The 24758-nt window shown below is 37.4% G+C and overlaps 2 protein-coding genes across 2 annotated transcripts; one reads left to right on the top strand and one right to left on the bottom strand.

Annotated features, from left to right (window-relative positions):
* Positions 1-1406: 1406 nt before the first annotated feature.
* On the bottom strand, positions 1407-19237 carry LOC309477152 (ER degradation-enhancing alpha-mannosidase-like protein 3). Its single transcript, XM_082140301.1, has 20 exons — positions 18451-19237; positions 16637-16682; positions 16317-16417; positions 15932-15971; positions 15689-15801; positions 15362-15515; positions 14165-14299; positions 13602-13707; positions 13368-13465; positions 13135-13260; positions 7953-8036; positions 7729-7812; positions 7419-7543; positions 7156-7321; positions 5123-5274; positions 4923-5043; positions 4342-4518; positions 4090-4255; positions 3810-4001; positions 1407-3147 (listed from the first exon to the last, which is right to left on the bottom strand). Exons 1-20 carry the CDS (start codon positions 18594-18596, stop codon positions 2957-2959), a joined length of 2523 nt encoding a protein of 840 aa, XP_081996427.1. The 5' UTR covers positions 18597-19237; the 3' UTR covers positions 1407-2956.
* A 156-nt stretch (positions 19238-19393) lies between these two features.
* Positions 19394-24732, top strand: slc31a2 (solute carrier family 31 member 2). The gene is made up of 4 exons (XM_082140302.1): positions 19394-19551; positions 21682-21748; positions 23343-23601; positions 23733-24732. Exons 1-4 carry the CDS (start codon positions 19546-19548, stop codon positions 23896-23898), a joined length of 498 nt encoding a protein of 165 aa, XP_081996428.1. The 5' UTR covers positions 19394-19545; the 3' UTR covers positions 23899-24732.
* Positions 24733-24758: the final 26 nt, after the last annotated feature.

Genomic DNA, 24758 nt, shown 5'->3' with positions numbered 1-24758 from the left:
CATTTTAATCACCATCATAATCAGAGATCCGAAACCAAGACAAAGGTGAACTCAAATGCAACACTGATTGTGAGACTTTTTTGTGGTTTGAGAAGTATAGGCTACCTCAGTTTTGAGGGTCCTGTTCAGATTGCTTGGGTTAAAGGTACGGTCTGCAGGATTGCGGGAATTTATCCAGAAGAGGGAGAGCCGCTGGAAACCAAGACATGAATTGCTAAGGAGGCAATGCAATGATATCTAGCAGAGTGAGGATCAAACCATAGGTTATAGTGCTGAGAGAGGTTGAGTGGCACTTACATTTGGGTGAATCCGGTCTTGGCAGAGAAGGCCAGGAAGGGAGCCCAGGGGAGGCCTGAGGCTTTTCTACAGGGCTTCCTCTGGTCTGTTTTGGTAGTGTCGACTGCAAAAGCATGATTCCAGAAACAAAATAAGTGCTTCAACACTAGGCAAACAGGTATGAACGATTGTAACTCTCACTGATTAACCAGTAAAGGTTTTCGAAAAGTAGATAGTTCAGTTTTGCTTGAGAAAGATGATAGCATTCTAGATGGTGGGAATTTGCCCAAAAGAGGAAGAGCCACTGCAAACCAAAAGAGATTCAAGACAAAAACTAAATGAATTGCTTGATTTGACCAAGAGCAGCTCTAAATTGTAAGGAGGCAAGGAGGTTACAATTGAATGTTATAGTGCTGAAATATATCGAAAGAGAAATGTGGATACAGAGTTTTTAGAGAAGGCCCAGTAGAGGCATGAGGCTTTGCTAAAGGGCGCCCTCTGTTGATAGTTTGTGGTAGTGCCACTGCCAACTGAAAAAGCATATTTCAGTTAACGACGATATACATTTTATCTGCGATTTTACAAGTCCAACTTTTAGCATAACAGCATAAAAAAAACATCTATAAACAATTAATTAGCCCCTGACAGCTTGACCTAGGCTAATGTGACAGAGATTTGGAGTATTATTCAAATAGGCTACACAGACGTTTTCGCACAATTTCTGTTCTCCACATTAGCCCCTTTGTGAGCTAAATCAATAAATAATAATAAAAGTGTAAAAGGTAAAATTTGGTCCTTAAAAAAGTAAAAATTCAAAACCATTTTGATATAGTTTGTACTGAAGGTGTGTATAGAGATATAGATGACACTACTCTCTGACGTACTTTTTAGTAAGACTAATCATTCCTCGACGTTTGAACCCTAATTCACGTAAAAAGATATACGAGATTTGTTCAAGGGTTAAGCGTAGCCTATTAGACAAAATCTTAAGATAAACTGCAACCATGGCACTCTCTGCAAATGAGTTATGAATGATGCCATAATAGAAATGCACCTCACTGAAAAAAAAAAATAATCTATTCGAAAACACTAGGTAAAATGACATTACAGCAAAAACGAGACACACACAGTAGGGTCATAACTTGATTTTAATGGCAAGTGCTAACATTTCATCAGTCAATACAAAACAGCTAATAAAAAGACACTATAAAAATCTCGTTCTGTCACTGCAACAGAATTTATTTATCACTTTGGCCCTCGATAACAAACATCTTAATCTCAAGTATTGTATAGAAAATATCTTCAGAAATAAATATAATCCCATCTGATCTGTATTATGCCCACACAATGAAGTAAATCTGTCATAAGCCCTTTGTGAAATTAAACAAGAGGTACACAGCCAGGTCGACATCCTTTTGAGAACAGCCATCAGCAACATAATACAAGGTGTACATTGTAATTAAGACTTGAAATGGAACGTTTTTGGGCTGATATAACCGTTCTCCACATGCTATAAAGTGAAACATTGCACTGAACTCTTAACGTTTAATACTCTTATTTTAATTGACTATAGAGTCTGAGCTACGTTATGGCTGTGTGAGACAAACTTGCATTACAATGAATATTGAATGCAAAAGGTATTCTAATCATTATTACACATTACAAAAATTCTAAGACAAAGTGATGTGTAGAAAGCAATTAATCTGGTATAAGCAACACCTCCAATGTGATGGTGAAGCTGCACGTGGGACAGTGGGGGTTGTCATATAGGACTAATTGTAATCATCACCCTGTAAAGAGACTATACCCATTTCTCTTCGATCACTATAAAATCGGTCTATGTCCTGGGCCTTTATGACAGATGCGTTACGGCGCATGTATTGCAGTAGAGGAAAGGCCAGCTCTCTCAAAAATCTTCCTTGACCAGTCACTGCATGTAAGCAGGACGAATGTGTTGGCTTCAAATATGCACACATACATACAAACACACAGATTTAGTATTGGCATATGATGAAATGCATACAATCTGTGATGTAATGACAAAGGCACTGTACATGCCTTTCACACACACACATGCAAACATGTTAAAGTCATTGATTTCCCTGATGTTTCTGTATTGAAACTATGTTATACTGGTTCATTCTCCCTCATATAAACATCTTATATATTGACTACAACACTGTTTTTTGGGGGTTTGGTCATAGAAGCCCTGTGTTAAGGATGTCCTGAAGACTTCAAGCCACTTCAATTTTGAGGATGAATAAAAAATAAAGATAAATGCACAGGACTTGTGAACCTGATCTGCTGTGAAAGAAAAAGACAAAGAAAAACATTCAAATAAGGTCTGATCCACATAAATTTGTGTGAGAGAGAACATCTAGTACACCGCTTTAATTCCAAAACTGATTGCTTTTCAAATGTAGACAATTGAGAAGAATCAATTGCAAATACCACCATATCAGAGAGACAGAAGCTTCGCACCATCTCGCTCTGTGCAGATAAATATAGTTCCAACTTCACAAGATAAGACTTCTGATCCCCCCCGCGAGGAGATCATATGGTACAGTCCAGCAGAAACATTCACCATAGCACAGCCTGCATTTTCTGATCTGAGGTCAGTGAAAGGGAGCAACAGCCCTGCATTCTGCAAAGGGGACTGTGGTCACGGATGATCCCATTGTCAGGGGCTGTTCTCAGGGTCTTTCTGTGGAAAGGTGCAAGTCTTCTGGTTGTCCCCAGTCAACGACGCAGCCTCAGTGTCCGTCTCGCTTTGCTCCAGCACAAGCTGGAAGGTAGTGCTTTCTGTCTCACCCTCAACAAGCTCGCCTTCCTTAGCGAGACGGAACTTAATATTTAACTTATCAGTTTTTTCTACAAGGAAATAAAAAAACAAAATCAAACAAAGATAAACAAGACAAATACTCATGTTATTTAGCAAATGGGTTTGTGAATAATGATGGATTAATATAAATGAATTTGTTATTTATTAATTTATATATTATTTGATATACATTTGATAACACTAAAACTCAAATGTTTGGGGTACTTACGATTTTTTTAATACATTTTTCAATTTAAATAATTGAATCATTAATTTACATTTAATCATTTAAATAAATACTTTATTCAGCAAGGATACACTAAATGGATCAAAAGTGAAATTAAAGACATTTATAAAGTACAAAAGTTATTTATATACTAAGAAACATTATTAATAATTGAGAGGATGAGCACCAAGAATAACTGAGCAGCAAAACAGCATATTAGTATGATTTTTGAAGGATCATGTGACACTGAAGACTGGAGTAATGGCTGTTGAAAATACAGCTTTGCCAAGAATTATATTAAAATAAAAACCAGTCCTTCAAATTGAATAATATTTCACAATATTTCTGTTTTTAAATGCAAATCTAAATGCAAATAAATAAAATCAAACTAGCAAATGTATCACTCAGTTTATTTGCTGTGACAGGGAGTCAACAAAATAAGAGTATGTATAATCCATATTTAGCCGTTTTAGTCTGATCAAATACCTTTTCCCAGTTGTTTCTCTTTGGGGAGCAAGAGAATGTCCACATTGTGATGTTCTTGCAGAGCAGCAGTGAGTGTAGCTCCCTCTTTGCTGAAGAGGAACACCAGGGGAACTGTGATGTCATCTGTAGATTCTCCATCTCCAACCATCTGGAACAGTGGCGTCTCAGCACTGCTACTACCCTCTCTGTGATCTGAGAGAACATTCAAAACCTAAGAGTCCAGATTCGAAGAAAGTGCAGAGAAATCATGAGCGGCAGGTAATATTACACTAGACCTCACCAATGAAGATGACTCCGACGGCTCCTGCTTCCTGCAGGCGGCGAGCTTTAGCAGCAAACATGCAGTCTCCTCTCAAAGCCAGCGCTATGTGTCCCTGCAGCTCTACTGCATTCTCAATGTAACCACACGCCGTGTAAGGAACACTCTTCACAATACTACCTTTCACCTTTGAGAAAGTCAGAGGAAACAATTATTAAATGAATGACGGACGTACCTGCAGTGAAGTCGAGAAATTTCCATACTGTTGCTCACCCCATGCTCTTGTTTGGTAAGATCCATTCCAAACTTTGCAGGACCGGCCGTAAGGACTGTTCGACCCAAAAACGGAGGGGAAATGAGCTGCACAATCAGTGGCACCACTTCCTCATGCTCAGGGGTTTGGCTCACCTCAGCAACCAGCTTGAACTTGAACACACCCTTATGAGAGGCCTATGGAAAAAAGACGGATAAATGAATTAATGAACCGACATACAGAAGGGATAAATCACAGATTGTCCCACAGTTGGTCCCAGTGTTGTTATTGTTAATCAAATTAACGACTACCTTATTAAATTATTAAAAATTTTAAAAAGTCCTGGTTCCCGCCTCCTTCGCTTAGTATTAATATATACACACACACACACACACACACACACACACACACACACACACACACACACACACACACACACACACACACACACACACACACACACACACACACACACACACACACACACACACACACACACACACACACACACACACACACACACACACACACACACACACACACACACACACACTAAAATAACTGGTTGGTCTACTGAAATGAATAATTCTTGCAGATTCACCTGAGATGCTGAGCCTTGGCTTGCGGAGATCAGCTCAGTGAGAGGCGTTAGAGAGATGCCCATGCTTTTCAGAAACTCGACTGGCTCCAGGCCAGTGTCATGAAGAGGCAGTTCAATCCCCCTGTGTTGAAGAAAAAGAGGAGTTAGGCCCTTTTTCTTGTACATGCTGCTCAACGATCAACCTGTAGCATATGACTCACCTGACAGGTGATGCCTGCTGGGCTCTTCCCACACCAGTGAGGTATTTATAGCTGTCCCTGATAGTTTTGGCGAAGGTGGGGTTGTTAGGGAACAGGGTTTGAGCACTGGGACAAGAGTATGAAAACAAATCGTCTTCGTGAGCTTGAGGTTCCTGAAAGATACACAATGATGTTGTGACTTTAGCTATGTTGCCATCGACATATTTATGCAACTTTTGGGAAATGCCAAAATACACATAAAAATCGTAAAATGTGGAATAAAAAAAAAAGCATTGACAACAATGATGGAACAAACTACGATGGAAACACAGTGAATATAGCAAATTAGCTCTAAGAAATATTAATAATCAATAATAACTTGTTATAGTTGATTACGAATATTTGGATCAGTTAATAGATTAAACTTAATGTAGTAAAATTTATATTATAATCAATTAACCTGTTTGTGCCGTGAACACTCAGTGTTAATTGTTTATTCATTCTAAGAAATGTACATTTCCGGGGCATGTCTTTCTTACTGTACAGTACTATTCAGAGCCTGTAGTCAAAATCTATGATTAGGGACTCCAGTATATGAGCTTGAGACACAGACAACTTTACGTGTGACATGAACAAGACTTTATTAACTGGACTAAACATTTAAAGGGTTAGTTCACCCAAAAACGAAAATTCTGTCAGTAATCACTCACCCTCAGTGAGTTCACGTAGTGTAACAGCGCAGCGCTTCTGGGTTGTATGTCAGAACGTAGGCTCACTATTGACCAGCATCACACACACGTGACCAGCGTCGGCCAATAATGAGCCTACGTTCTTACGTACAACCCAGAAACGCTGCGCTGTTTCACTACGTGAACTCACTCAGAGGCCCACACAGAAGAAAAAGGAATAGTTGAATAAAGTAGTTATTTTTGGTTTGTTTTTTTGCGCACAAAAAGTATTCTCGTCGCTTGATAAACTTATGGTTGAGCCACTGTAGTCACTTGGACTATTTTAAACATTGTCTTTACTAACTTTCTGGGCCGGCAAATTTCATAACATAGAAGCCTATGGAGGACTGAGACAGCTCTCAGATTTCATCAAAAATATCTTAATTTGTGTATCTGAAGACGAACGAAAGTCTTACGGGGTTGGAACAACATTCTAGGGTTCTAGTGAGTAATTACTGACAGAATTGTCATTTTTGGGTGAACTAACTCTTTAAACTACTCTAACATACACATACATACATGCAAACAGTTTACCAAGGGAAAGAGAGCTGAAGCAGAATACAGGAAAGCCAGAAGCTATAGCATTGTTTGAAATTCAGCAAATCAACAGCCTTGAGCAAACCCTCAGTTTAGTCGAAATGTGTCCTGTAACAGGACACCGGGTTCTGCCAGTGTGTTAGCTTCATTTGGGATGTTAGTTTAGGAGGAAGTTTCATAGACCTTTGTTGGGAGAGTGAGTATGCTGGATTATCCATTTAATATAATTAATAAAATGAGTAAAATGTACATATGGTTTCAACATTTAGATGCATTTACAATTGTCCAGTTTTGTTTGGAATGCGTCTCAGATCACCTCCTGAAGTGGAATCAGATTTAAACCCCTCTTGAAAGCGTTTTCGGAGGGCATTTACACCTGGGGCCAGATTTACCTCGGGCCAGGACAAATTAACTCTCCTCCCATAAATTTTGCATCTGAAAGGGAAACTCCTACAAATGCATTTGCAATAAAGTCAGCCGCAAAAATAACTGTGTCCACACCTTTTCAGCGCTAATTTTTCACTGCATGTCTTTAGTAAATCCTGACAGTAGTACTGGCGCAAGCTATTAGTAAATCTGGCCCCTGGCCTATTCACAATTGGATAGCTATCCAATCAGAGAATACACATGAAGTAACCAGGAGTAAATAGACCCCATGAAACAACTAGAGTCCTTAAAAGGATTTTTTGGATCCATAAGAACTCTTGTTCCTATGACTGACCTCCAAATGATGTTCTAGACTGAACATCAATTTGCCGTGAAGTTCATGAAAAAAAGTTGAGCTCTTACTGTGTTGTTGGTATGGCAGGAGGGCTGGGTCGTTGATAGAGATACTGGAAGCAAATGAGCCTCAGTAGTGAAAATATAGTCATCAATGTCTATAGGCAACTGACTCTTTTCTGAGAAGAGCAGGTAGAGATACTTAAACATCTCAGCCAGGAAGAAGGAATCCATCCTTGAAATAAACAAACAAATAATTTTTCTAACACTGTATAACTACTAATTTACCCTTTAAAATGAATCCAGATAAAGACGACTAATAGGGCTCCCACCTGTCCTCGTGCGTCCCTGTCCTCACATCCTGTACGGCAGCGAAGCCACAGGGGACCCGAGCGTGAGCATTCAGCTTCTCCACTATAGACTGGCCCACTTTTAAGTAGTACGGATCACCTGTGGCCTAGAAATGAGATGGAAAATGTTATTTAATAACACTGAAGACAGACAAAAAAAACTAGTTTGACAAGACAGTGCAAGTCAACTGTGACCCTTAAGTTCCGTTCACATTGACAGTGAATAAATCTCGTTGCTAGTAGGCATTCTTATTCAACTGCTGTATTAAACTGTATCAGGTGGCATACTTACTTTGTAAAGGAAATATGTGCTCTCAGCAAACTCCGGTCTCAATGGGTGCTGCCCCCAGTGAACTCTGAACTCAGAGGTAAAGGCCTGTTAGACAACAGATCATTTGTAGGCAAAAACATATGGAGGATTAGTATTAAAATACAATAAATTAGGCTGTGATCTCTGTAGATTGAGGATTTTTCAGGTTTACGTGACTTGTGTAAATGCAGTCGTTCATTAATTACCTCAGGAAGAAAATTGTGCTGTTTAGTCACTTGGTAAAGCATCTCATGTGTCTCTATGGCAGGTTTCAAGTCTCCTCTCAGAACCTGAAAGGTATTTTTGTCAATTCGATGATAAATTTCATTTTTAAATGAGCTATTTGTGCTTTTCCCTTTGAAGTCCACATGACAGATTGTAAGCCTGGCTTTATTTTTAATTAAAGAAAATGGCTTTATACAGAGAACATTTACATTAACAACAACAATGAAACGTTATTTCATTAAAATATTTTTACATTTGACAATGGAATTATTTTACTAATTTGCATTAAATATTTGACATCGTGTCATTTTAAGAATCATATGCCATTCAACCTCTTGGTAAATGAGAACCTCTCTCTAAAATGTTGTGGCCAGTGTTATTTTGGTATTATTTATAAACTATTATAGTATTTATTAATATTTTAATTAGCTTTTATTTGAACATTTTCAGTATTCATTTTAATTTTGGTTTAAGTTTTAGTCATTTTGGTTTAAATGTATTTTTGTCATTTAAATGTTGTTTATTTCCCCGTTTAGCTTTAATTAGGGGTTCAAGCATGAAATGCTGAAACCCTATTGTAATTGTAAGGATTCGTAAAACGCATCGTGCAGGACAAACCGTAAGGCCTAGAGACGTGAAACCTGGCCAGATGGTAGGCCTCAATTTGGGGACAACCTATCAGAGTATGACCCCAATTGGCCCATAGGTGGCGCTACAGCAACCAACAGTACTAAATCGCTCACAACTCTTAGACCGTTTGTCCCAGGATCAAGTGTCTTATATCGTTGGAATCCTTGGCTCAAGGCGGACAAAGTGGCTATCTCCGATTTGGATGTAGGCAGGGAAAATTTTCTGCTATGTCGGATTTTGTCCAAAACCTACTTTGGCGAACTAGTCCCTGGTTTTTGGCCCGATCGGAACCAAACCAGTCTAGGACAATTCTCTGGACTCTCTAGATCAATAATTATCGAAAAAAAGTTGAACTTTTGCATTTGGGTGGCTGTAACAGGGTCATTTAGAAAAGGGGCGTGGCAAAATACACTAAAAAGCCTATAAATCCCAAATGAAAACTCAGAACTTCACAAAAATTGATGAGCATATGTGTCAGAACATGGTGAGGAAGCATGCAGAGTTTCATGGAGATCGGACCATAGGTGGCGCTATAACTGGCAAAAAGCCTTCATTCTTATTAGGGGTTCAAGCATGAAATGCTGAAACCCTATTGTAATTGTAAGGATTCGTAAAACGCATCGTGCAGGACAAACCGTAAGGCCTAGAGACGTGAAACCTGGCCAGATGGTAGGCCTCAATTTGGGGACAACCTATCAGAGTATGACCCCAATTGGCCCATAGGTGGCGCTACAGCAACCAAAAGTACTAAATCGCTCACAACTCTTAGACCGTTTGTCCCAGGATCAAGTGTCTTATATCGTTGGAATCCTTGGCTCAAGGCGGAAAAAGTGGCTATCTCCGATTTGCTCGCCCTTCAGGCGCCAATTTCGAGTAAATTGCATTTTTTTGAAAAACCTATTTTTGCGAACTTCTCCTAGGTTTTTGGCCCGATCGGAACCAAACCACTGCAAGAATATTCTCTGGAGTCTGACAATCAATAATCATCCAAAAAATTCTAAATTTCAATTAACGGTCGATAAGGGGAACCAAAATATTTGATGGCACCAGGGCCACTTTTACTAAAACGGTTATAAATTGTGAACGGAAAGAGATTTTTTTGCTAAACTTGGGACACTTCTTCCTGAGCTCAATCTGAGATCACTTGAAAAAAAATCGCAACAATTGGCCACTAGGTGGCACTATAAAACGGTTATAACTTGTGAATGGAAAGAGATATTTTCGCAAAACTTGGGACACGTTCATGAGCTCATTCTGAGGTCACGTGAAAAAAAAATCACGACAATTGGCCACTTGGTGGCGCTATAAAATGGTTATAACTTGTGAGCGGAAAGAGATATTTTTGCTAAACTTGGGACACATGTTCATAAGCTCAATCTGAGTTGACATGAAAAAAATCGTGACAATTGGCCATTTGGTAGCGCTATAATAGTGAAAAAATCATGAAAATAGCTATAAGCGCACCCAACCGTTAGTCTACTGAAAATTGGCACGCAGTGTCTTTGTCCAGGGTGCCATGATAGTCGATGAGAACATTGGTGTATCTCAAAAAACTCAGTATACGCGTCATTGGCACAATGCCTTGAAGGAGCCTTAGAAGTTTCCAGCCCGTGTTTTATTCACAGGAGTGACCTCCTAAGACTCCTGAATCCTTGCCGAGTCCAACAATACCAACAATACCAAACCGCTATACTGCAGGAGCGCGCACTCTTCAACTGCACGCGCAAATGCGCCAGCGCGCGCTGTATCACTTCACTAAAGCGCAAAAGACACGAGAATGCAACGTCGTAAATTAGTAAGTTAAGAAATAAAAGTAAAATACCCATAAATTACGTTATTGGTACGTCATGTGTGTTGCTATTTATCAGGAGCAGTTTCCATGTTTCTTTACCAGTTCTTCTAAGTATTGTGTATCACCTTGGTAGCCTAACTGTTGTTGTTAACATAACAAAATGCCACTTAATGGTTATTTTGTATATTTTTATATGACTGTGGTGGCTCATACCAAGATTGTATTAACAAAAACTAGTTTGGGACTGCTATATAGCTTAACCTCGCAGTGCCTACTGTTTATCAGTATTTGAAATATTCTTACAATTTTATTTTGTATGTTAAGTAAAGGGGGACATAACTTGTGAGTCAACAATTTTTGTGTAAACAAATGTATTATAATAGGCTTATATAATTCCTAAAAAGGTGGGTCGCGGCTTGATGACCATGGGGAAATGTGGGTCCCATGGCCAAACTATTCAAAACATCATTCAATGTTGTGATAATCGTAATTAATAATCACAATAACAAATTCAAGGGAATAATCGACAGTTATAATTTTTGTCATAATCGTGCAGTCCTACTTTATTCCTTATACCTGATTCCCTTACAAGAATTTTTGGCAAAAAAGTCACTGAATCGATCTCAAGTCACTGAATCGTTTCGGATCGGATCGTTCTAAATGATCCAATATCGTCCTTGAATCGTATCGACAACCACGAATCGCGATACAAATCGAATCGTTGTTAAAACGAATCGTTACACCCCTAGTAAATAGCTAAACAATAACGGCAAAATGTTAAAATTATGATAGGAACTGACAAAAAAATAAATTAAATCCAGTCAATTTCACCCATGGATCATTTTGATGCTCTCACATGTTTGAAACGAACAATGATGGATTGTGATGAAATTTGTTTTGAATTGGGACTGGCGAATCCCCGTCCATACTGTCAATGACCGTTCGCAAAGACCCGCCCACTTTAGTTACTGTTGCTATGTCTGACAAGCGACGCCACTCTCACACCACACCAAGTTCTCACGCAGTGAAAAATACATTGCGGATCAGAGAAAAGTCATTTTTTAGAGACATTTAAACAATAAATACCGTTTTGTGACTCTTTAATGTGTCTGACAGATCGCTGTAGACTCGAGGCTCAGTTAAAGCTGCTTGTGAACTGATCATCTCTTCCTTCTAGTTAATTTATAGCATTAAAATAAACATGAATGAACATAAAAGGAATGTTGTTTTAAAGTGCTAAGACATCAGTACACTTTGTTTTTCAAATTTAAATCCTCCAATGTTAATCTACTAACTCTCCTGACTGCTTTGTTGGACAAAATGGCGGATTATGATTAGTCAGATCGCCTGTCAATCAAAACTCCCTGCGAAGGGTCAATTGAGAATGCCTGTGCGCACAATCTTAATCTAATCGACAACTTTGCAGTTGCACAAAGGAAAGCTCGGAAAATCCCGCTATAATTTAAGAGAGCATCTTTTTTATGTATTTGGACCTAGGCCTAACAATGTGTTATGGTGCGCTGTCACCAGTGTTTTTTTTTGTTGTTTTTTTTGTTTTGTTTTTGGTGAGCGTAGGCTACTCCTGATTTTGTTAGTCATCTCATCTCTTATATGCTGTGTATGATCATATCCTGCCCTATTCATGGTAGCCTACTCGTGGACATTGCGTCATCAATGTCATCAATTGCGTCATCAAGGGGCCCGCCTTGTTAATCATACTTAAGGATCCGGTGTTGGCTCGTTACGCCACTGAATATAATTGTCTAAACTCCTTATCAAAATTACATATTTACAACAAATCTGACACATATATATGGGCACACTTTGAGTACTACTAATATAAGTGGTGGAGATCAGGCAAGACTATAAGAAGACTCAGGCAAAAAGGTGCTATAACTGTAAAAACGCTTTAAAACCATATATTTCCTAAGGTAAACTGCCTGTATTGGCTGTAAATTGACTTTTTCATCTATGATGGCAGTTGTTAAATGCTTGCTAAATAAAACTTAATGTCTTTTGATACTTATGTGCTTAAAGGCCTTAACTGCTTGAACCCCGATAAATGCTGCTTGCAGCTTTAATTTATTTTTATTTTTGTACTTCTACTTAAAGGCAACGTTCATTTTTATTTCGTTTCTAACGTTTTTCATCAAATATTTAGCTTATTTTTTTCAGCTTTATTTCACTTAACTTTTAAATAAAATTAATAAGCTAGTCTTACGCAATACGAGAGACCTCTCGAAAGGGAACAACATTTAGCTTCCTAGCTACACATCTGGTCTTCCACTGGTTCTCACACCACCGTCAGTGTATGAATGAGTGAATGAATGGGTGAATGTGAGGCAATATGTAAAGCACTTTGGTGGCCATGGGTCTGTTGAAAGCGCTATATAAATGCAGTCCATTTACCATTTACCATTCCACTGAGGAAAAAGTTGTTAGAGGACATTTGACAACATTTGATCAATGAGCTTTTTTTCTTTCTTTTTTTATATAGCGCTTTTGTATATTTGATTACGTCAAAGAAGATAGGTGACTGTCATTCTTGCATTACAATTTCAATTATGTAATTCCTAAAAAAAAAAAACTTAAAGCCAGGAAAGTTAAATTAAACATTAACATTAATTTTGGTTTTAGTTGGAGGGAGGGTCCAATCTATCTATTGGATTGGACCAATCCTCTAATTTCAAAAATCTCTATTTCCTCAGGCAACATGAAATAAAGAGGATGAAAAAGTGCACCTGTAGTCCAGGGAAGAAAGCAAGCAAGGAATCCATCCAGCTGCGCACATTTACAGTGGGGTTGTGCATGTGCACATTGAGCAGCAGAGGAGGCTGGCTGATGTACTTCATAATGGCACTGTAGTGCTGTCACAATAGACAAAGACAAAATCACATGTGTAGATAATAGATGTTATAAAACAAGCTCTGTTTGACTAATAGAGGTTTATTTCAGGAGAATAAAGAGCCCTTACTGTGTTGAATCTCTTAAGGTACACCTTGTCCCCGAGAAGAATATAAGCTTTCATCAAGTATTCATAATAAGAGTCGATTCCAGCGCCAACACCGCTATCTGTCATGAGAAGCAGAGAAGGTACAAATGTGAATATCGTCTCTTTAAGAGTCACAGTAGGATAAGATGTGTTAAAGTGGCTGTGTGGGGTGTTTTTATTGTGTAAATGAAGTGACAACAAAAGAAGGGGCCTTACCCCTGCGAACCCAGTCTCCATTGTGGATGTTGATCACAGTTCCGACAAGGTCACTTCCTCTTTGCCTCTTTTCCCAGAGGACGTCCATAGCTTTCCTAGCGTGTTCCTTCATAGATGCAGGTTGAACAACTTTTTAGCACACACTTAGTCTGGTATTGATCGGTTATTGGTAAAAATCAAATAAATAAAAATTAGTGCTGGGCAAAGATTAATCGCAATTAATCGCATCCAAAATAAAAGTTTGTGTTTGCATAATATATGTGTGTGTACTGTGTATAATTATTTTGTATATATAAATACACACATATGCATGTATTTATTTAAGAAATATTTGCATGTATATACTGTATATGTATTTATACATAATTTAGATTATATATAAATATAAATAATTTATATATAAATTTAAAAAAATCTTAAATATATACATGCATATGTGTGTATTTATATATACAAAATAATTATACACAGTACACACACATATATTATGCAAACACAAACTTTTATTTTGGATGCGATTCATCTTTGCCCAGCACTAATAAAAATACATGCTGGATGTTTACCTCAAATATTGTGTCCCCGGACAATCGGCTGAGAGCTGCAAACTCCAAAATCATGGTCCCTGCGCACGCAGTGCAAGTGTCCGACTCAGTGCCTGTACGAGAAAGGGGGTTGGCGACTCCATAGCGCAAGTTTACCTGAAGAAGAAAATTGAAATGCAGCAAAAACATTACATTTCAGGTCAGGCTATAAAACAATATGGAATCATTCTCATGTAGCTTTTGCATATCAATATCAACAAACTGTTTTCAGGAATTAAAAAAGGCAAATAAGTGAATAGTGTAATTGGATCAGTCACATTTCACCCCAAAATTAAAACAAATAAATATAAATATAAATATAAATATAAATATAAATAAATATATATATATTGCATAGTGATCAAACATATATTCCCCCAAAATACTTCTGTCTAGATGTAGATTTGTCATTTAAAAAAAGCATAAAAATATTACATTGCTATTAGTTTGTTTATATATTTTGCAATATGCAAGCAATGCATTTGGCCCAAATTAAAGGATAAGTTTTCTAATTTTCAACCAGCTTTGAGCTTTATGTTGTTACAATGTCAGTAGTATACATAAATGAACATGTGACTTGACAGCTTCAGTGCTTTGGTTAAAACTACAGATCATACAACTGCATTTTTGCAATGGACAGTTAAATCGACAAAGGGGCGGCGCCAAAATCAAAGGTGCATTATGGGTATTGAAGTTTTTGACAAAAGGAAACGCCACAGCCCTTTTTCTCTAGTCATGTAGCACAGATTTCAAAAATATTTTTGCTTTTCTACAGCATAGACCTTAGTCAGGTTAGACGCCATACTGAATTTAATGCAGATGAAAACAAGGCTGTGAGGGTTAGACATACAGTCTTTACAATGGCATACACTGTATAAAGGTCCTAGATCATGACATTTTCACAAATTTAATAACTGTTTTATAGTTGGTAATATCATTTTTTTGTCTTTCTGGAAGACTTTTCTTCAGTTGAACAATCGGATTGTGGTTAAACAACAGTGTAATCCATTGAGCACACTGGAACCCTCACAGCATTGTTTCATTCCTGTCAAAAATTAAATATGGCACTACCCGGACTAAGGTCGATCGACAGCCAAGTTTTACAACTTTAAGTCACTCTGCTGCCAAAAGAAAGACAGTTTAAAGTGTTCAACCATCAGTCAACAGTGGTGGAGTTACCCGAGGATAAGGAAGGCCACTGGTGGTGTTAAAGGCAGGCAGGAGGCGGTAACCCAGTTCTTTGGCCATGTGTAGCAGTTCATCTCTGTACCACTGCATCCTCTCTCCACGCTGCTTTAGAACATCTGCCATCACATGTGCACCCAACAAGCCACTGGAAGAACAGGGAGAGGATTTGTCAATAATTCACTTCAAGATGGGAAGTCTATATGAGACCATGAGAGTATAGTTTGAAAACATTATATTATGTATATATTTCTGATTAACTTGATTAAAATATATACAAGATAAATGCATCCAAAGCTAGAGAAACATCATGATCCATACCCCAGCACACGGATATTGGTTTCAAAGACAGAGACAACTATGTCATTGTCCAGTCTGACATCTCTCAATGTCTTCCTCACAGCCTCCTCAAACTCATCCAGTTTGTTTAACAACTGCGCAAAACACACAAAACAACAGTTTAAAAGCAGCCATTAATAAACAGCATTAGTGTTTTTCATTCAATACATTTTTTTCATTAATTCATTTAATTAAGTCCATCAAATCAGATAAGATTTAACTCACCACAAGGGTATCTAAACTATCTATTAATGTTAGAGAGAACCTGTAAAGAGAGAAAGAAATTTTATTATAGTCACCATTAAATCAGATACAGAAAAAGTAGCACAGTAATATGAATGCATTAATGAGAGAGCGATTGCGTGAGAATTAATTCTTCCTGGCAACGCCTCTCTACTAATAGTGAAGCTGTGGGTTTTTGTTATTAACAAATTTATGATATAACTTTTCAGTTTCTAAGCTATTTTATTGATAAATCAAAGAACAGTACTGACAATACACTTCAGCGCTATTAAATGTTTGTGTGCACACGATCTGCGATAGGTAAATTTCAGGTCATTTTAATAGGTAAATTTGTCACTTTGACAGAATCATCATGAGCTTGACTCACTTTCCCAGAGAGTCATCAATATCCCCTCGATTGGGTTCCAGCCCTCTTACCCTCCCTCTACAGCTGAGGGGCATCAACTCATCTGCTGGGTAGGCATAGTCCTGAAAGAGAATAGAAAAAAGAATTATACATTGTCTTAAGCAATAACAGATGCATTCATTTTCATAAACAAATGGAATAGAGGTATATTACAATTAAGATGGTACAACAATTAATTCTCATGCCATTATTTAGGTACAATAAAAAAAAAAATGTTCAGAAAGAAACTACTTCAGAACAAATTCTGAATTATTGACAGTGGGATCTGGGTATTTACTCACCATGTAACTGTTATAGGCGTGATCAAACATCTCTAGAATTTGGTCCCTAAACAAACAAACAAAATATTTTTTTGAGTAAGCAGCAGGTCCTCTTTCATATCACACTGAAACAAAAAATATAGAACCTCAGTTCAACTGCTATGTTGGAACAGTTGCAGAAGTCACCAAAATTCACCTTTTCAGGTATGCCTTCCATATATACACATTAAATATACATTATCTCACTGCTTTATGTGATGTGATGTGATGTGATGTGATTGTGTGTGTGTGTGTGTGTGTGTGTGTGTGTGTGTGTGTGTGTGTGTGTGTGTGTGTGTGTGTGTGTGTGTGTGTGTGTGTGTATAGCTTAATAGTTTGGGGTCAGTAATGTCTTTTTACCTTTAAAGAGAAAAACTTTACTCAGAAAGATTGCATTAAACTGATCAAAAGTGACAGAAAAGACATTTATAACATTACAAAAGATTTCTATTACAAATGTGCTGTTCATTTCAACCTTCTATTCAAAGAATTCTGAAAAAGTATCCACAAAAATATTAAGCAGCCACTGTTTTCAACATTAATAAGAATAATAAGAAGAAATATTCTCAAGCAGCAAATCAGCATATTAGAATGATTTCTGAAGGATCATGTGACACTGAAGACTGGTAATGATGCTGAAAATTCAGCTTTGCATCACAGGAATAAATTACATTTTAAAATATTTTCAACTTGAAACAGTTTTTGTAAATTGTAATAATATTTTACTCTATTTTTAGCAAATAAATGCAGCCTTGGAGAGCAAGGGACTTCTTTTTTAAAAAGATTCACAAAATCTTATAGACCCCAAACTATATCAAATATACATACACGTATATGGTGGGCCCAAAGATCTAATGTCATAATAAACATATAAAATGTCCTCTACTGACTATCCACACCCTGTCTCTGGGAAAAGGTATGACATCTTGATAAGAGACAGTCACAGTCCACACTTCAGTGGTTGAAAACAAGAATTTGCATGACAACTGCATCCTGACATCACCGATTGGGTAAAAATAAGAACAGTCATTTTGAAAACTCAGTAACACAATATGCGCATGTTTATGAATTCTTATAATAAATAAAATTTGCATATTTTTCAGAGATATCAAAGTTGCTTTGGGGGGTCAATTTGACCCCAGACATTACAGGAGGTTAAAGGGATAGTTCACCCATTTTTTTTTATTTATTCTGTCATCATTCACTTACCCTCAAGTTGTTTCAACCTATATGAATTTCTTTCTTCTGTTGAACACAAAAGAATGAAGAATGTGGATAACAGTTGACGGGCCCCATTAACTTCCATAATATTTTATTTTCCCATACTATGAAAGTCATAACTGGTTAAGGTCCTCAACTAAAGATGAGTAACGATGACAGAATTTTCATTTTTAGGTGAACAATCCCTTAAGTGTAATCGTTTTTGTCAACATCTTTGTGGCAATCCTCTCCAGTTCAGACAGAGCACAAGACAACCACTAAAACAACGAGGTCATGTTTTACAAGAACAAGAACAAGTAATTGGTGTACTAACATTATTAGTGTCAGACAAAACAGCAGGTAATGTTTACCATTACATACCGCATTACAGCATGTCATCACCCTTAGGCATTCACAATGAGTATACAGCAATAACAATATTTGCCTAATGGGTTGGAATCAGTTAAATATTAAATATACAATCTTAAATGTACACATACCCAATAGTACACACAACATACCAATTAACATAATTATCATATGACCTCCCATCAATCATCAAAATAACCATGTACCAGCACATGCAGTTAACTCACCTGATTTTAGACTTTTCCTCTGCTGTCATGGCCTGTCCATCTTGACCAGTGACTCCAATCACAAGGCAGGAAAAGATCACAGCTAACAGAGTAATAACACACCCACAGCAATTGTGTGTTTCTCTTCTGGTCCAGTTTACCCCCATTTTAAGAGGTATTTTCTTGACGATAAGCTTTTTAAGCAGCTTTAAAATGTATCTAACCCCTCAAGTACAATAACAACTGCCTGACTCTAGAGGCCTGTCAATCTTTAATCACTTTGTATCTTGTCCTATGCAGTTCGTTGACATTAATTGATTTAACATACCTGCCTTGTTGACCGAATTTAATACTCGACAGAAAATGTTGAATTAAGTTAATAAGTACTTTGGATAAAAGCGTCTGACAATCTATTTGATTATAACACTGATTTAAAACAGATTGTCTAACGTTACCTGTCGAGCTAACGACGGCTAACTAGCAAACTTCTCCATAAATGTATTCCCCAGCACTACTTTTGATCTCTTTCGTCCCTCTTGATATTTCTGGACATATATTGTGTCGAATTGACTGCGTCCAACTCCTAATAATCTCCATCCCATCTAGATTTAGCCCCTCATTTCGCGGAGTTTGAATTAGCCGACTGATGACAAGCCTCGGGGCGCGAGCTGATGATTTCATCACCAAGAGCCGACGGACACAGTAAAAAGCGGATATTTATTCTTTCCACAATTGTCTTTAAAAACGTAATCGTTGTATTTGTAAACCCCGTGTTTTAAGTTGCCTCATACATGTTAAAGTGCATTTTAAAAAGTAATTTAGAGTGATATGTAGTTTTAATCGAGTTATTTGGTCATTTCCGCATCGCAGAGCAGGCGGATGAGAGGACTTTAACTCCCAGAATCCTCTGCGGCACATATAAATAAAGCCTCGTGATGCAATGGTACTCTTTTTGTTTGGGTGCAGTGCTTCTGTTCTCAGCTGCTGGGCTTGGGCTATGAAGACCAGATAAAAATGTGACGAATTTGGGCGTATCTTTGTCGTAAGGGACGTTTCATCTGTCTAAAATTCAAATTCCCCTGAACTCATTTTTAGAGGACTGCACGCGAGTTCATCATGAATGTAAGTTGGACGCGTTGTGTCGGGAAATATAAGTTCATTCATTGGATTAAATACGCATGCAAATTATAGTCAGCTATAGCATTGCACTTCACAATAATGTTTTTGACTTTTTAATTAAAGTTGTTTAGTTAATATCGTTTTTAATTTCGTTGTTTTTGTATTTTATGCTGTCACTTACATATAATTTAATGCATCTGTTAACCAAAACCGTGTTAGTTGGTAAAACACGATTGCAGTTTACTCTATGGACATGCTTATTTCATTTTATTATACCACTGAGGTGTTTAATATTAATTGTTGCATAAAATTATAGTTCCTTCAAAATATGGAAATTACATTTATCCCTACTGTTAGGGACTGACAGCCTCATTCACACAAATTGCATATTTTTTAAATGTAAAGGTAACTGGGGCTGTTTTAGTTTTTTTCTGAAGTTCACCAAGCCACAGCATTTTACAAAGCAAATAAAAGATGTATTCATGCAAGAGCTTTCACAGCTGCTCCGAGATAACACTGGGAATTTCTTGATAAGGCACAAATGTATCAAAAGCCACTTGTCTCCGTTTGGCCAATGCAAAACAATCGAGAGAACAGAAGATATGCTGTACAGGACACAATGTCTAGAGTACTCGGTGGAATTCTCCAGTGCTTGGAATGGATTGGATGGAATTCTCAAATTTTGCTTCTGAGGACAAGACAGCAGATTTACTCATGATTATAGCAGAGGAATGTTGTTGATCTCTAGAGGGTAACAGGGACCTCCTTGTCTACTTTTGTTTGATATTATGTACTTCTTGCAGCACACTTATTATATTTTTTTGTCTTAATGTGTCAGTCATCAAGGTGCTATTAACCGTAATGTGACTGTCACGAGTGTAAAGGGCCAGGCTTCCTCTCCTACACTTTTATTACGTTTCTTAACACCTGCAGAAGTTCTGAGAAAAGACAAGGCCACAAATTCTGATATTATTCCATTCTGTTGCCTATCTAGTTCTAAGATAATGTGTCTTGAAACTGACAGAAGTTGAGTCACTAGTGTAATTTAAAGGGATCGTTCACCCAAAAAGGAACATTCTGTCATTAATTATTCACCCTCATGTTGTTCCAAATCCGTAAGACTTTCGTTCATCTTCGGAACACAAATAAAAAAAAGATTTTTTTGATGAAATCTGAGAGCTTTCTGTCCCTTCACTGACAGTCCACGCAAATACCCCTTTGATGCTTCCAAAAGAGTTCATAAAGAGATCGTAAAACTAATCCATATGAATTTGAGTGGTTTAATCCAGATTTTCTGAAGAGACTCACTTTATATGATGAACATATTTAATTTAGGCTTCTATTCACATATAAACATTAATCAACGTACATGTCAGTTGTGGTAAACGGAAGCTCCAAAATGTTCGCTTGACGTGCGAGAACCAACGAGGTTCATTCTTGTGTCACGCAGCACTTTTGAGCTTCCACCAGAACCAATGAGGTTCTTTCTCCTGTTACGCAGCACTTTTGAGCTTCTGCAAGAACCAATGAGGTTTGTTCTCGTGCGTCAAGCAGGTTCGGTTGAGCTTCTGTTTATGTTCGCTGATCCATGTTTATATTTGAATAAAATCTTAAATGAAATCTGTTCATCATATAAAGCGATACAGTCTCTTCAGAAAATTTGGACTTAACCCCTCAATTCATATGGATTCGTTTTATGATCTCTATGAACTTTTTGAAGCGTCACAATGGTAGTTGCGTGGACTGTCAGTGGAGGGGCAGAAAGCTCTCAGATTTAATCGAAAAGATCTTCATTTGTGTTCCGAAGATGAACAAAAGTCTTACGGGTTTGGCACAACATGAAGGCGAGTAATTAATGACAGAATTTTGATGTTCGAGTGAACTAACCCTTTAAGCTTGATGGCATTGAATTCTTGTGATGTGGATAATTTTAGTAGTAAACAAGACGTCTAGGATTGAACATCATAGACTTGCAGGATTATATCACCTGTTTTGACAAGGTAATGGAAGCGTTATTAACCTGTTTATAGACTCTTCTCTTCCCACGGGATGGGTTGAAAGTCAGCCCTCAATGGAAACATGCCACTAATTACAAGCCTTGCTTATTATGTCTTTGTCTTCTGCCTTTTACAGATGCACTTTGAAGGATCCAGCAACGTCACGCTGTTGTTTGATTTCTGGGATGTGCGTGGGCCTGCAGGTACAGGGGATTTACAAACAAGACCCAACATGATCATACAAACGAAATGTATACATTTACAGACTGACAGTTTATATCCCATCAATGCATCTTGATTTTCTTCTACCAGTTGGATTGAAATGTTGTTTAACTTGTTTTCTTGTACATGTTTCTACACATTACACATTTACTTCAGTGTTATTTTAGTGTTAATTATTTACAGTTATAGAATTTAGTAATATTTTGAATTTGCTTTTATTTTTTCTATTTTCATTTAAGTTTTAGTAATTTTATGTGCCTTTTTTGTATATATTTTTTTCTTTTAAGCTTTGATTTATTTTTATTTTTAGTAGTTGTTGGACTCCATATTTACCTATTTAATTCAGTTAGTTGCCAAGGCAACATTAATAATTATCAACTTTTTTAAGTTTGTTTTTACATTGGTTTTATATTATGACACTATATTTAAATCTCAAAACAAATCAGCATGGATGTGTGTGATTTCCCTACAGCACTTGGCCTTATGCCTATAACCAAATCACAATACAACAGCACAACATTGCTGGTGTGCATCTTGAGACAGAACAATGGCACTGACATTTTAAGATATATCAGTGCAAGTTGCTTTAATTTAAAACCGCTCAAACATGCACTTTAGTCTGGGACTAGCCTAAGCCTTGTCTGTGAAACCGGGACATAAACATTTAATTGTATTTTAAAGATGCACTTTGACCGGTGGACCATTCAGTTTAAGTCAAGTTTTCACCTTTATTTTTATAGCGCTTTTTACAATACAGATTGTTTCAAAGCAGCTTTACAGTGATCACAATTTTTTATTTTATTTTTTTAATAGTTTGTTGAGCTAAATATAGTTCGGACCAGAGAGTTTGAAGTAGACTTAATAGCTTTAATTCCGACATTTTTAAGTTTGAAGTAGTTTTATAATTGAACTTTGAAAGTTTTAAGTTTGAAATAGTTAGTTAAGTTGAAGTTTTAAAAGGCAGAATATAAAAAAATTAAGTTTGTTTCGGCTGTACAGCAGAACTAGAAGAAAATAGTGTCATTGTCCAGCTTAAGTCAGTTCAGTGTTGATTCACTGCGGTTGTAAAAATCATTAGTTACTAATTTAGTTAATTTATCTATACAGCCGCTCTGGAGAAAACCGCGATGTCATCGTCCAGCTCAATTCAGTTCTCAGTTTACAATTTTGACATCAGGCTCTTTTGTTGTAGAAATGCTCCATCTTCATAGACAAGAGTGTGTAGTGTAGAGTGTACAGTAAATGTTCTGTAATCGCGTGTGTGTGTGTTCAGTCATGCTGTGAGAATCCCATAAACAACATGTTCCTGATTTGGTTTGTTCTGTATCAGTTTCACTTCATAGGAAGGAGGCAAACAGATAACTTGTAATCATGATATTATATATCAGGGCTGGTACGATTTTTAAAAAAATTTTGGGGGGAAAAACAGCAATATTGTGAAATAGTATAACAATGTGATGGCAAAGATGAATTTTCCAGTCTTCAGTGTCACATGATCCTTCAGAAATCATTCTAATATGAAACATTTCTGCTTATTTTCAATGTTGAACATTTACTACTTCTCTCTGTCTACAGGGATGGTGCTGTCGGTCTTCGTAGTTCTACTGCTCACGGTGATGTACGAGTTTCTGAAAGTGTGGAAGATCACTGTCGGAAAACAGCACTCTCCCGTTACACATCCACCCGCTCCAGTGTCATTCCCTCCTGAACAGTCGTGTTTCGCCCCTGTCATGAAGTGTGGAGGGGGAAGCTCTGCTCTGTCCAACAGCCCCTCTGAGATCTCATTATCTCCCACCGAGACAATCACCACTGCTGACACCACCACGAAGAAGAGGTGATGCTCGCACCAAACTCACAATACACAACTGGGAAACTGTTCTGATCTCAATCATACCGAAATCTGTCGATGGGTTATACTTTTAGCACTGTAACTCTTATTGAATATCTGCTGTTTGTCTCTTTCAGCTGGCTTCTGCACTGCCTCCAGACCGCCATACACATCCTGCAGGTGACGCTAGGCTACATGCTAATGCTCTGCGTCATGTCCTACAACGTGTGGATCTTCCTGGGGGTCATCATGGGATCCGTCTTGGGCTACTTTCTGGCTTTTCCTCTTCTGAATCACATTTGAGAAGAGATGAAAACATGAAATGTTCATCTTAATTCACTGAGGACTCTAGATGAAGAGCAACCTGTTCGATTTTATGATGCCAGGTTTGTGAGCTCACGATCAATGAGAAGACGTGCAGGAGGGGTTGAGAGGTGTGTAGATTGAACCAGGATGATTCTCATAATTTTGAAGGTTGGAATTTAAAGATGCATGAAATCTTATTTAACTTAAATCTGGTGGAAAAAAAACATCTTGTTTAGAGATCTTGTCAGGTGTTTAGAGGTTTGATTTTAAACCTCATTGGAAACATTTTATCTTGCGTTAAGAACGGCGTTAAACGCATGGGATTTCACACGTGACCCATTTGAGAACGGTGATGGAACCGGTTTTAAACTTTCTACAATTACTGATGTAATTAATAAGCAAATTTTCTGTTACACAAATGAATGTTTAAATTCTACTGTGAGATTTGCTTCAATGTAGCTGTTGGTTTTCTGTTATCTTGGGAAATCACACTAGTTTTAAACCTTGTGATGTGTAAAATAAACTTCCTGCATGAGCCAAGATCAGGCGTTCTTATGTCATGCTGGAAATTATTGCTGAATGGGGAACAAAACCATTGGTTGAAGAGAGAAATGCAAATCATGTGGCCTTAATGTTCACCAGCAATACAGGACACTGAAACTAATTGACAGACTGAGAGCAGAAATTGGAGACCTACAATCCTCACCGCAATGATTTCTACGCACTATTAATAATGTTCCTCCAACTGTTCTTTTTTTCTCCAATTTTGTATTATTTTTAAATGAAATTTGTGTTTTACTGAACAATGTATTAAAGTGTTTGATAAGTCTACACCTTGTCTAAATTCTTTGTCAATA

Source organism: Leuciscus leuciscus (assembly GCF_965113295.1).
Source record: "Leuciscus leuciscus genome assembly, chromosome: 16".
In the NCBI taxonomy this organism is placed as follows: domain Eukaryota; kingdom Metazoa; phylum Chordata; class Actinopteri; order Cypriniformes; family Leuciscidae; genus Leuciscus; species Leuciscus leuciscus.
Note: the sequence above shows the minus strand (reverse complement) of the source record. Positions and strands in the feature narration are given on the sequence as shown.

Bases quoted from the DNA above. Each gene is read 5' to 3' on its own strand.
- LOC309477152 (XM_082140301.1), bottom strand. From the start codon at position 18,596: ATGGGGGTAAACTGGACCAGAAGAGAAACACACAATTGCTGTGGGTGT. The intron at 14,300-15,361 runs GTAACTCCACCA...TTTCTTCTTCAG, and splicing joins GTGGCCTTCCTTATCCTCGG to GTAAACTTGCGCTATGGAGT. The intron at 5,275-7,155 runs GTAAGAGCTCAA...TGTATCTTTCAG, and splicing joins CCTGCCATACCAACAACACA to GAACCTCAAGCTCACGAAGA.
- slc31a2 (XM_082140302.1), top strand. The intron at 21,749-23,342 runs GTACAGGGGATT...CTCTGTCTACAG, and splicing joins GGATGTGCGTGGGCCTGCAG to GGATGGTGCTGTCGGTCTTC. The intron at 23,602-23,732 runs GTGATGCTCGCA...TGTCTCTTTCAG, and splicing joins GACACCACCACGAAGAAGAG to CTGGCTTCTGCACTGCCTCC.